The 13,958-nt window shown below is 28.5% G+C and overlaps 1 protein-coding gene across 1 annotated transcript; it reads right to left on the reverse strand.

Moving 5' to 3' along the window:
• Nucleotides 1-243: 243 nt before the first annotated feature.
• On the reverse strand, nt 244-9,851 carry LOC123300746. The gene is made up of 4 exons (XM_044883390.1): nt 9,676-9,851; nt 9,494-9,607; nt 9,128-9,431; nt 244-1,551 (listed from the first exon to the last, which is right to left on the reverse strand). The coding sequence occupies exons 1-4, from the start codon at nt 9,794-9,796 to the stop codon at nt 1,005-1,007; spliced, it is 1,086 nt and encodes a 361-aa protein (XP_044739325.1). The 5' UTR covers nt 9,797-9,851; the 3' UTR covers nt 244-1,004.
• Between the last annotated feature and the right edge of the window lie 4,107 nt (nt 9,852-13,958).

Raw genomic sequence — 13,958 nt, forward strand, 5'->3', positions numbered from 1 at the left:
AATTTTATTTTAAAATTTGTTTGCATATTAGATTCGTCTACAAATCTTAACTTTTATTTGTCTTTTTTTATTGTTTCTCGGGAGTTTTTCATCGATTTTTGTTATTTTTGCATCGATATACTATATTGAGTGTATTAGAGTGTGAGTAAAAAAGGGATTGTGCTATTAAAATGTTGTATGACTTAGACAATCCAAGTCATATAAAACTTTTTTAGCACAATCCTTTTTTTACTCACATTCTAATACATTCAATATCTTTTATAAGTCTATGGTAAACACTCTTTATACTATGAATGTGTTCCGATCATAGAAGTAATAACATAAACCGTAAAGTTTCCATCCAAACGGTTGATCGTTATTGAGAGAGACCTAAAAAAAAGTTCGCGTATAGCAGCTGTCTTTGTTTCTAGATGTGTTTGTCAATAATGTGTCAATTTATTTTGGCTTTGTGATATTTTAGATTAGGTTTATTAATATTTTGAAAATATTGTTTGGACGAACAAACACATCCAAAAAACATTATTCTAATGAATTGCTTCAGATTTCAATGAATAAGTCACTTATTGCGTTTCCTATGCTTTTACGCCTCTATATTATATTACCTCTATGGTTCCGATATTACTGTCAGTGTCAGTTCAACAGTTCTGGAACAGTGTGCACGCGTTCACTGTCAGATTTTTAGTCCATATATGACCTTTCGTTATCAAGGCGGTCGATTTTCAGTTTAACTCCGTAAGTTTCTTAATTTACAAAGACTTAATTGCATACAATCAGTTGAAATTTAAAAATTGACAATAATAAAATTCTTAACTACAATAGACGAATTTAATATTATTTTTGTTAAATCTTCTTTTTAAATCTACGTACAAAAGTTAACTTGTTTTTTTTTTTTAATAAATTTAGTTTGAGCCTAAATAATTTATAACGAATTTAATAAAAATAATCAAGAAAATGAAATAAGTTGATAACAGTATAATATTTAAATTTATCTAAAAAGATGGTTTTTACAAGACAGCTCGATGATACAACGGTACATTAGGTTCTCGTTGCGAGCCACTCAATAACTGTGCTAAAGTGTAGATATTATCGTCACGATTATGTGCACCGCCATTTGTAAAATATCTTAATTCACGAGTTGGATCTGATCGTTTACGTGATACCATAAATCGTTTGGCACGATCGTTTCCGCCATAGCCATAATTCCATTGGCGCTTAATATAATTTGGGGTAGCAGGTTGATTAGTAAAGTCTTTGGTATCATAATATGTGTTGAATATCCTTTGGGGTGGATATGTGTAATGTCCAATTTGATGTGAATTTGGATACACAGGAGTTTCTAACCAATTCTCATCGGATTCTTCAATATCACTACTACCATCATCTACGAATTCATCTTCATTTTCACCAAAATCTTGTGGATTGTATGAAGCTTTCTGTTGCCAATTTGGTTTATGACTATTATATTTACGTTGAGCTTCCCATAATGATATTAAATCGAACAGGTCATCTTCTGGATTACCAATGATTTCACGTTTAAAACGATTATTTAATCTGTAAGAGAAAAGTTTTATGTTTGTTCATGCGAAGAATTTTATAAGCAATAGTATAATAAAGCAAATAAAGCTACTATAATACATTCATTCGATAGAAGAGTAAATATTATTAAGTAAATATTAAAATGGGTCAAGCTATAATTATTATTTTAAATAAAAATATGTATTTTATAATTCGCGTGCAGTTTTCATAATGATTTAGTTTAATTGTAAAAAAAAAACCATTTCTTTTATTAATCTCATTGAAAAATTATCATACAAGCTTATACCATTAAGTACATCGACTGAGCGTCAAACGATTTAAAGTTTGCCAACATCTGAAGTAATTGCTTGGGTCAAATCCTTAATGGCGACGGTGTGGAAATAACAAAACAAAGTGTTGTTGTCATACTTGTTATTGTAGATTCGTAAGAAAAAATGTAAAGTGATACGTGATAAGTATTTTTTTAAGTCAAAGAACGAAAAAGTTAAGTGAAATCACGATGTTTTATGTCAAACATTTTGTGATATGAAAATTTGACATTCAATGTATGTTTTTTTGATAAATGTCCCTCCCTATATTCTTTTGATAAATGTTCTAGCTGACCCAAGCAATTACCTCAGATGTTGGCACATCTCCCACTTTACGGGGAAATACGTGATGCTCAGTCCAAGTACTCAATTGTCTAAGATTACAACGCTTTATTCAAACTGTATGCAATCTTTCGAATTCACGTCTGAATATTCAGAGGTTGTGACTGACTTTGAGCAAAAACAAAGAATATATACGTAAATACATAAAAATGGCCTTGTTCGAAAGAACAAAGCGCTTTAACTTTATAAGAAAGTAGGTATTATTAAAATGAAGACATAAAACACTATTTGAAAAACTTATTAATTTTAAAAATATAAGAAATATAATTTTAGCAGCACAAGCAAAAGATTTTACAAAGCATTATTAAATAATATTTTTCATTTATAGTTATAAAACTCAAATGGGAATTCTTTTTTGCTAAAAATATAGTAAACATTAAAAGCCATACACAAACAAAAAATTTATGATTTATGATGAGTAAAAAATAAATAGTATTACAGTATTACCTATTATTTTTAAAATCATATAAAAGTTGTAGTGCTTTTTGTACTGTTATAAAATATCCATTAATAAAACAGGCGTACGGCGTGTTATAATAAATTTTTATGAAAACATACAATGACCATAAAATATATTTAAAAAAATACATACAGACACTAATATTTTCTACTTTGTTATTTTTACAGGGCGTTCAAAGTTCAAGTCACGAAATATATATATATATATATATATACAGGAGATTTAACACAATGTACATAAATTATGGCTTACAATCATACAATACAGTGATTTCTGCACTAGCGGCATTTTCAGAAAAAAATCCAGAGTACAAAAAAACAAGCATTTCGTTAGTATGAGGGAAATGGGTCCGGAAACATTTTTTTTCAGAGCTACAAGCATAAGACATATGCATAACGGATTCGATAGAAATTCGACAAATTATACAAAGCTTCTAACGTCTATAGTTCCGAACTAATGCGGTTTTAGGGTTAAAACGGAATGTGAATTATGATGCAATGGTAAGCAAATGCTGATTTTTTGTTTATTATGACATAAAAGTGATTTTGCCGCATTAATGGAGTAAAGTTAAGTGATAATTTTTAAGTAACTTAAACAGTGATAATTTCAGCAAGGCTGGTTTGTTTATATAAATGAACTGCAAGCAAATAAAGCAGCAAAAACAAAAAATATATACACAAAATGAAAATCAAATTTTACGAAGTAATGAAAAAAAAACTAAATGGTAATGTTGATTTATACATCGAATTTAAAAATCGATTTAGATAAAAAAAAAAGTTCGTAAAAACCATCAATAATTGTTGAAATTGACCCATCACTAATTTATCATATAAATCATAGACTTACAAAATGCGTATAATAAAAATGATATATAAAAACATAATACCAACATAAAATTATAATAAAATAAAAATAAAGTTTTATATAAAATAAATAAAATTTTATGTACAAAGTTGTGATACATCATCAATTCATCATAATTTAGCGTCATATATGTACCTATGTCACACATGATGGCATATGACATAATAATAATTGATGCCGTAATTTAATTAAATATAAAATTATAATTTAAATCAAAAAAACTTGTTGACAACATAGGAAAATAATTATAAGAGAAAATAAACAAACAACATACTAACTAGTCGTTATCATATTTTATTATGGCGTAGGCTATTAATTAAAACAAATTGTATCAATATGTTGGTTGTTTGTCGACGTGCTTGTTAATAAAAGTTGAATATTATAATTAGGACAAAATTCATTGATATCTTATATCTTACATCATCAACTGAGCAAGGATATTCATTTAATAGAATAAGATGCTCGTCGTCTGATAAACTAACCATTGGAATTTTCCAAATTTCTCGAGACTAATTTTCTATTTATTGTTATTAAGTTATCTTCTAATTAGAATTAAAAAAAAGTTATTAATCAATTTTTATGATAAATTTTGTCCACGAGACACATGAAATAAAATTATTCTACTAAAACTTAGGAAAATTAAGGAAAAATACGAAACAATAAATTATTTAATCAACAAGATTAACGTTCCATGTAAAGGAAAAAATCATTTAGTAAGGGCTTATTATGCGCAAGAACAGACCTCATATTTTTTTTATCATAGATTGGAAGATCCGGATCTAATTGAAAAATATATTTACGTTAAAATGTATGAACTGTATTCTATATTCTAGGTGGGCGAAGATCAATGTTACACACAAAATACATATTCTATCACATTTCTATATGTTTCGAGGTAGCTATGGTAACAAACACAGCAGTAGTGAGTTGAGGTCTCATTGAATATTATATATACAACAAATAATTTTATTACTTTATGAAATTCTCGCTACCCAACAGGTGTGCGGTCGATTGGTGCCGTTTATTTTGCTATATTGATTCAATCGCGTTATTATTTTATAAAATGTTTAAACTAACTGAATAAATAATAATTTACTTTTAATAATAAAATATATTATACGCTCAAGAGTTATTATTAAAGGTTATGTAATCATTAACGTAACTATCTATATGCTTCAAGCGTTGATTAATTATTTTTTAAAATTGATTACTATGTAATTAGAAAATTATAAGTCATTATTGATATTCGAGCTTGTCATAGCACCGAACAATCTCGCTACATTTTGTATATTATGTTTAAACTATTTTAATGAGCTTTTGCAGAAATTTTTTTTATATTTGATAGCATGAAAAATAATGTTATCATTATTAAATGACAATTTTTCGTAATCTGATGATAAAATATAATATACCTTATATTACAATAACATTTTGATGGTAAAATAATTAAAAGTAAACAATTTTTATGGCCTCTATAAATACCATCTAATTAATAACTTGAGTGGCTAAAGGAGCGATTTCATGGTGACGCTTGACACTAGCTTTTAGAGTCAAATTTGATCGCATGGTATAATTTCGATCAGAGTGTCATCGAGATAAAAAGCAGCGTCATATCTGAGCGTCAAGCGTCAAGGTGACTTATCGATCTATGTTATTATTTGGATCAACAACACGTATATTAACATAATATATTTTTTATTTAAATAGTATCCAATAAGCACAAATGTCTGTCTGAATTATTTTGAAACCGCTTCATAATATCGATTGTAATTCAGCGTCAATTAATTGAAGCTCAAATATTTCATATTCATATTCAGCTTGTCGCTGCTTTTTATCAAGATGGCACTCTGATCGAAATTATACCATGTGATCAAGTTTGACGCTAAAAGCAAGTATCACCATGAAATGGCACCTTTATAGAAACTAATAATCAAATAGTATATGTATAGTTTTAGTACGTTTACAGGATATATAAGTAAAAATAAATATTTTCACGTAATTAGCTACTCTAAAATGAATTTTTGTACAATTGGCTGTGTTATTTTAAAAATATAATTATAATAATTATGATTTCTAAATACACCTGTTGAATCAAACTGTACTATTATTTAAGTTTCGTCGGAGTAAACTTTTGTAGGTATTGAAACTTAAATGAAGTATGCTCAAATCAATAAAAAAACAAGACAAAAAAATTTAGTTTTATGTACTATTGGTTTTTGCCTTTACTTTAAAATTAAATTCATGAATAATTTGATTTGATCTTAGAATATTAAAAATTACTATGATTTCCAAAAAGCCGGTTTTTTTTTAGAATCGAAGAAATAATATATCTCAGAAACTAAACATATTATCATCAAGTAAACCTGATTTTTGAATTTTTTGGGTCAAAATTACCTTATTTACTGTGTTTTATCTAAACAGGGAAAACAAAATTTTTTTTCGATTTTTTGCAATTTTTCGAAGGGGTACCCTTTCGAAAAAATCAAGAAAAATTTACGGTTTCCAATTTCGATAAAACTTAGTATACATGGTAATTTTGACCGAAAAAATACAAAAAACCGGTTTATATGTCGATTGGATGCATAATTTCCGAGAAAATCGATTTTCGCAAGGAATTTTGGAGAATATCTCAGGAACTAAACATATTATCATCGAGCAAACCTGATTTTTGAATTTTTTGGGTTGAAATTACCTTATTTACTGTGTTTTACCTAAATAGGAGGAAAAAAAATTTTTCCGATTTTTTGCAATTTTTTAAGGGGTACCCCTTGGAAAAAATCGAAAAAATCAAGAAAAATTTACGGTTTCCAATTTCGATGAAACTCAGTATATATGGTAATTTTGACCCAAAAAATACAAAAAACCGGTTTATAGGTCGATTGGATGCATAATTTCCGAGAAAATGGATTTTCGTAAGGAATTTTGGAGAATATCTCAAGAACTAAACATATGATCAGCAAGCAAACCTGATTTTTGATTTTTTTGGGTTAAAATTACCTTATTTACTGTGTTTTACCTAAATAGGAGGAAAAAAAATTTTTCCGATTTTTTGCAATTTTTTAAGGGGTACCCCTTGGAAAAAATCGAAAAAATCAAGAAAAATTTACGGTTTCCAATTTCGATGAAACTCAGTATATATGGTAATTTTGACCCAAAAAATACAAAAAACCGGTTTATAGGTCGATTGGATGCATAATTTCCGAGAAAATGGATTTTCGTAAGGAATTTTGGAGAATATCTCAAGAACTAAACATATGATCAGCAAGCAAACCTGATTTTTGATTTTTTTGGGTTAAAATTACCTTATTTACTGTGTTTTACCTAAATAGGAGAAAAAAAAAATTTTTCGATTTTTTGAAATTTTTTGAAGGGGTACCCCTTGGAAAAAATCGAAAAAATCAAGAAAAATTTACGGTTTCCAATTTCGATGAAACTCAGTATATATGGTAATTTTGACCCAAAAAATACAAAAAACCGGTTTATTTGTCGATTGGATGCATAATTTCCGAGAAAATCGATTTTCGCAAGGAATTTTGGAGAATATCTCAGGAACTAAACATATGATCATCAAGCAAACCTGATTTTTGAATTTTTTGGGTTAAAATTACCTTATTTACTGTGTTTTACCTAATTAGGAGGAAAAAAAAAATTTTCGATTTTTTGCAATTTTTTGAAGGGGTACCCCTTGGAAAAAATCGAAAAAATCAAGAAAAATTTACGGTTTCCAATTTCAATGAAACTCAGTATATATGGTAATTTTGACCCAAAAAATACAAAAAACCGGTTTATTTGTCGATTGGATGCATAATTTCCGAGAAAATCGATTTTCTCGGAAACCCCTTTTTGTAAACTACAGAAAATATATGTAACGGGAGACATTTTAATAGAAAATGCGAAATCTTTTTTGTTTGAAAAGAAAATCTTTGCACTTCCCTTAAGAACTGACCGTAAAAAATAAAATAAAAAACAATCAAATGTATGTTTTTATTTTCATTTTCGTAAAATTTTTTGACAAAAATATTTTTTTTTAGTGAAAATATCAAATTTCTTTTGATCTTCGACTTTCATTCAAACTAATATAAAAATAAACCAATTCGGTTCTTATTACAAAAACAAATTAGCTTAGTAAAAATGCTGTTTAGAAGTCATAATGTTTTAAAAATAAACATTGAAATTTGATATATTCTCCCAAAAAAATCCCACTCCATTTTTTTTAACTTGAATAGAAATGAAAAAATTAATTTACTATTACGTTCTATTTTCTTTTATAAAATTTATTTTTTATTAAAACTGATCTATTTTTATGACTCGTTGGGACTTGATCATATTATTCTTTAACTTTCTTAACTGATTAAAAGGGTAAAGTGTCGAGCCCTGGAGACAATGTACCTTGTATTCATCTTGGGATTGATTTTAAAACTTTTAACCTTCAAACAAGATAAATTTTTGGTGACATACAGAATTTCATGGGTAGAACCCAGTAAAATAAGTTTACATCTTTATAACGCCCAGAATCCTACCTAAAAATCCTGGGTCGATTCTGCCCAGAAATATTTTGATTTAATATATCTCCAAAATTATATTCCAGATTTTAAAAAAGTGATTCTATTTTTTTTGCATTCTGGAAATCTACGTTTTCCATGAAAATGTAAACAGTTAGTATAGAGTTGATGATATTTGATAAATAAATACATTTTACTTCTGCTGTTGGTATAAAATACAGGGTGTTCTATTCAAGTTGAACAATTTATTATCGTTTAAAACATAATTTTGGAACAACCTGTATACGTAATTCAATTATTCACAATTGCGACAAAAAACTCAATCGATTAGTAGACGCCACGTTAAATTTGGTTTGACAAACGGATATAGGCTTTGAGAATTTCTTACGTTAAAATTGCTCCTACATTTTAAGAAAACTAGTAGCGCAGGAGTTGCGTTTGCTAGGCAAATTCCCTCAGAGATTGCAAAATAACACATTTTTCTTAAAAAATTTTTGTTTCGAAAACTAAGCGTCTAGAAAAGAAATCACAAGAGTATTTTTTTCCTTAAAACTACAAAATACAAAAAATTTTTTTTATTTTCAAAAAATTCAAAATGTTGTACTTTGCTCAGACACCCCCCATTAACGAACTTGAGTTTTCATTCTTCTTGATAACAAATTTTATTAAAATCAGACTTAAAACGGACTTTCATATTTTCCCGACATCCTGTACATTACGAAAATAATTTTAAAATGTACATTCAATAATTCATCCAAGATACAAAATTTTTTTTAAATAAAGCCGTTTAGCCTTACTCTTTCGTGTCGAATTGCATGAATAAGTCTGTTGCATATATAATGTTTAAGACAAATATGGTGGTTTGTATTAGAATATCGACGTATTTTCGACGGAATCCGACTACACATACATGCAACAATGATACTGTTACAAGTGTTATAACATTTTCTCAGCTACCTGTTACGCTTGATTCATGAAAATTCATTCATGAAAATTACTAATGAATGAAAAGAAAATATTTTTTTAAAGAAAATTTCATGCTAAAATTTATTTGTAATTAAAAATCGTTGATTCAAATTTGATAAAAAAAGAAAGAATATTTTTGGATAACTTACTGTTTTAAATTCGCAAGTGGAATTGAATTCCGTTTACGTCGAGCATCTTGTTGCCCATAATATCGATATTGATTCAAAGATGTTGGTTCACCATACAATTCCGATTTTAGAATGGCATTTTCCATTTGTTCATCTAATTTGTCTTTATTTGTCCCATACTGAAATCCTTTTTCATAATCGCTTAATGTTTTCTCATCCAATTGTGATGTTGGACCATCCAAATTTGAATATAAATCACTTGATTGACTTTCTGGTTCCCATGTTGGCAGTTCTAAATCTCCAAAATTTTGTGTCGACATTCCACCTGTAAAAAAATTTCGAATTAGCCAAAATATTCCACAAGAAAAATTTTTAATACCTGCTTACCTCGTTTTTTAGCTGATGGTTTATTAAAATATGTTGAATCGATGTTTGATTCTTCGAGATGTGCATTTCGTAATTGTTTACCATCAAGAAGACTACCTCCTGGCGTTCTTTTAACTTTGCAAAAAAAGAAAAAATAACAAATTTAGATTTTTATGGATAATAAAAATTTTTTAGAAAGGTACCTTTATTATTATGTACATTTAATGATTTTGTATTTTCTAACAAACTTGTGGGTAAAGCTTGGGAAACTACTATGAAAATACAAAGCAAATTTAGCACGTAATAAAAGCTATAAAGCTTCATTGCAGCAGAGAGCGTATGTCGGTTATGCAATAGAATTAAACAACAAGTACGACAAGTTGCCGATCAACTAAAGAAGTGGGTTTTCATTGACGCATTTATAAACCCATAATTTAACGCATGCGTTCTTTACAATATAATGGTGGTGTACTGTACAGAATGTTCAAGGATTTTAGTTTTAGGATGGTTTAAAATATATAGAAGTAGATTTATCGTTAGAGAATCTTCCAAGGGCAGCAGGTTCAAGGGAGCAACAAAGTTTCGCTTTCTTTTTCCGATAGTTTTTGCTCTACTACAGATTCCTAATAAAGAGTGTGGTAGCAGTGCATGGATCTAAGCGGATGGTAAAAAGCTATTTTAACCAAATCGTGGAAGCGATGACAAGTCAAGGAAGTATATAAAATATTTTCTTTAAAGATCGAGCATAAAGTAATGACTTACTTTTGACAATATTTCAAACGGAATATCTGTGGTATAGGTATTCATAGAATAATCAATTAGTCCATTTTCGGTTGTCCGTCTGTCTGCCAACACGATAACTCAAAAAAGAAAAATGATATCTAGCTGAAATTTGTACAACGTACTCAGGACGTAAAAAGTGAGGTCGAGTTCGTAAATGAGCAACATAGATCAAATGGGTCTTGGGTCCGTAGGACCCATCTTCTAAACCGTTCGAGATAGAACACATGTTTAAATGTAAAAATGTTCCTTATCAAAAAATAAACAACTTTTGTTTGAAACTTTTTTTTGTAAACACCATTATGTACTCACGAGGGCACACATGAGATGGAAATTGTATAGTGTGTATTAATATGGGATTATCAGTTATGTATGTGTGATTGTGTGACATGTATAGGTATATGTGTAATGTGATAGAGTAATCAACACTGTCTATACATGATATTTCAACAATTAACTCAGTCAATTGTTTGTTTTCACTTGTTTTATATAACTAATAACATCTTTTTAAAGTTTTTTATCTTTTTTAATAAAAAAGGCTAATAATAATAAAGAAGGCTAATTAATATCTGTATAGTCATGAGTCATGCTGTATTATTTTATCAATTTTCCCACCAACACTATACAAGTAAATAAAATAAAAAAAAACTAAATAACAACATATGTATGCATGTACATACAAGAATTACGAAAGCTTTTAAAATAATTTGATTTCCACATACATAGTCTTGAGCTTCATATGTAGTTTTATGGAAATTATCGTCTTAAAACCTCTTATATCATTTTTTGTAAACGAAAAATACAGGTGTAGAAAAATCTGTCACTTATAAAAAATTATTATCCCAGAAAATAAACAAACAAAAAATAAAAGCTTTGTTTTATTATAAGAACGTGGGCGGACAGTTTTGTGCTTTCATAGTCAAAGTTTAATGTATGTATATGGAGCAAATTTGTGATAATTTGAACCTTTTCTGGAAGTCATTATCTCAAACAACAGAAAAAAGTAGATATGGTGAAATTCCAAGACGAAAAGCCTCTTGGTATATGTAGATCTAACACTTTTAGCGAGATAGGGTTTCTTAACTTTCAGAATCCAATTTTTTTTTATGACGCCATAAAGTTCAAAAAATCAATATTTTAAATATTGTGGCCAAATTTTATCGTATTTGAATAAACTTTTTTTTGAAACCCACTAATTTTGGGTCATATTTTTCATTTTTTGTAACAGTTATTCGTTTATATTATCCGATATAGCGAATGTGGAGACCTCGATACAGTATTTTCGATATTTATTAAAGATACGTTAAATATGACCAAACATTTGAAAAGTGTGTCCCAAAATTAGTAGGATTACATACTTGATTGATCAAAATTGGATAAAATTTACGTGTGGTAGAGCAAAATTAAATTTTTTGGATTTTTATGACGCCACAAAGTTCAAAAAATCAATATTTTAAATATTGTGGCCAAATTTTATCGTATTTGAATGAACTTTTTTTTGAAACCCACTAAGTTTGGGTCATATTTTTCATTTTTTGTGATAGTTAATTGTTTATATTAGCCCTTATACCAAGTCTGGAAACTGCGATACTGCATTTTTAAAATTTATTGAAGATACGTTAAATTTGACAAAATATTTGGAAAAGTATATCCCAAAATTAGTGAGATTACATACTTGATTGATCATAATTGGATAAAATTTACGTGTGGTATAGCAAAATCAAATTTTTGAAGTCATTAGGTTCAAAAGAGAAGGCTCATCTCAACTGGTGAAAGCTCTACATGATATCACATATAAAATGATATGTTCTTTTTGTACCCCAATGTTGTACACTTCTATATTAAGTATATGGTGTAAACAATTACGTGTATCTTGTAAGGTGCACTATATTGTGTTTGTGGATATAACAACATCCTTTATGGAATGCCCTATATGGTACATTAATTTATACAATTTAGTGTATGTATTTTACATGAAGTGTAGTACATCGGGTAAAAATAACAAGCCTATAATAGAAAGATAAATCTTGGAGTTAGACTGGATTTTAACGACATGCTATCCTGTTATATTCATTCAGTACATTGAATTTAATTGTATATTTAATACAATTAAATAAATATATTATATTCATAGTATTAGACAGTATTAGTTGAGCTTAAAGCTTTCAATTATACATAATAAAATAATTATTATGATATGTTTATTTACGTCTAATAGAGCTTTGAATTTTATTGAGTATAAAAGATTTTTATGTTGTTATTAACATAATAGCGGAACACCCGCAACTTCAACCGAAATCAAAATCTATCTATTTTAAGTTTATGATAATTCATTAACCTATTTCTAATTTTTTCATATACCTAAAGAGATAATATCATAGAGCTGCAAAGTACCCACCAAACGGTTGATCGCATTAAAGAGAGATTGATAAATGAGGCGCTTTGGAAACTGCATTAGGCTTTTTTCATCACAGCTGGCGCTATTTGATAGAAATTTTTCTGGCAACCCTGGTAAATTATTCGATTATGTTTATGACAATTGACAAGCATCACCAAACAAATTTTGCAATATGTTAAATCCATAGAGCTATACAGACATAGGAAACGCATTAAGTGAGAGACGTAGGAGAGACTTTTTTGTCTCTCTCTCTACTGCGATCATCCGTTTGGCCGGCGACTTTGCAGCTCTATAGCTAAATATCAGACAACAAATGTTTGCCAAACAACAGTTACGTGATCACACTGGTCGCAAGTAAAGTCTTTCATTTTTCATCCCACTTATCGTTTCACTTTGGCGGCAAATTTTCTCTTTAAAACCTCCTTTTTTGTTCGAAGTCAATTAAAAAAGGGAAACACAAAATGAAATATAAGATCGATATTAACAATTTATTTATTATATATTTTGTTTTTTTTCATTTTATCGATACAATTACCAAATTATCATACTTTTTATCATTAATTTAATTTTTTTAGGTGAAGACAAAAACAACATCGTAATATGTCTTATTCATTTTAATAATATTATAGGTGTGATTTACAAATTAATTAATAATCTATTATTAAAATATTATTAACAATACATTCAAATACATATTTAGTGACTGGCATGGCATGGAGCGCGCAACACGATACAACAGAGACAACACGTTCACTTAACACTCTGGTAACTGGTCACAGTATAGTATATTGTTTGGGGTGCGCAAAACAGCTTTGGATTCTATGTTCTTTTGGGTCGATGAATCACCTTTATTTCGGGGTTATTAAGCCGAATTCTGATACGGTATTTGGTTATTTACGTTGAAAAATTGTATTTTAGGTTGGATCTGGCAAAATATTTGTCTGAGGTGAAAATTTATTAGATCTGTTTATTTTTAAAAACCTATCTAACGATATCATTACAATGGCGTGCGTGCTCAAACAAAAGTTTAAAAAGCTTAGTAATATATTCATAGTGATAATACCATAGAGCTACAAAGCCGCCGCCAAACAGTTTATCACAGAAAAAAGAGACAGATAAACTGTCTCTTTTAATCTCTTTCACTGCGGACAAGAATTCACTTATTGTGTTTCTTACGTCTACACAGCTCTATAGTATTAATAAAGCTGAATTTCCTACACCATAACATCAAACTTTCTGATCTAGTATCGTAAAACAGTATGCACCCTACGGCCCGAAAGTTAGATGCCTTGGCTCATGTGATATAAA

This window comes from Chrysoperla carnea, chromosome 5, assembly GCF_905475395.1.
Source record: "Chrysoperla carnea chromosome 5, inChrCarn1.1, whole genome shotgun sequence".
Classification (NCBI taxonomy): domain Eukaryota; kingdom Metazoa; phylum Arthropoda; class Insecta; order Neuroptera; family Chrysopidae; genus Chrysoperla; species Chrysoperla carnea.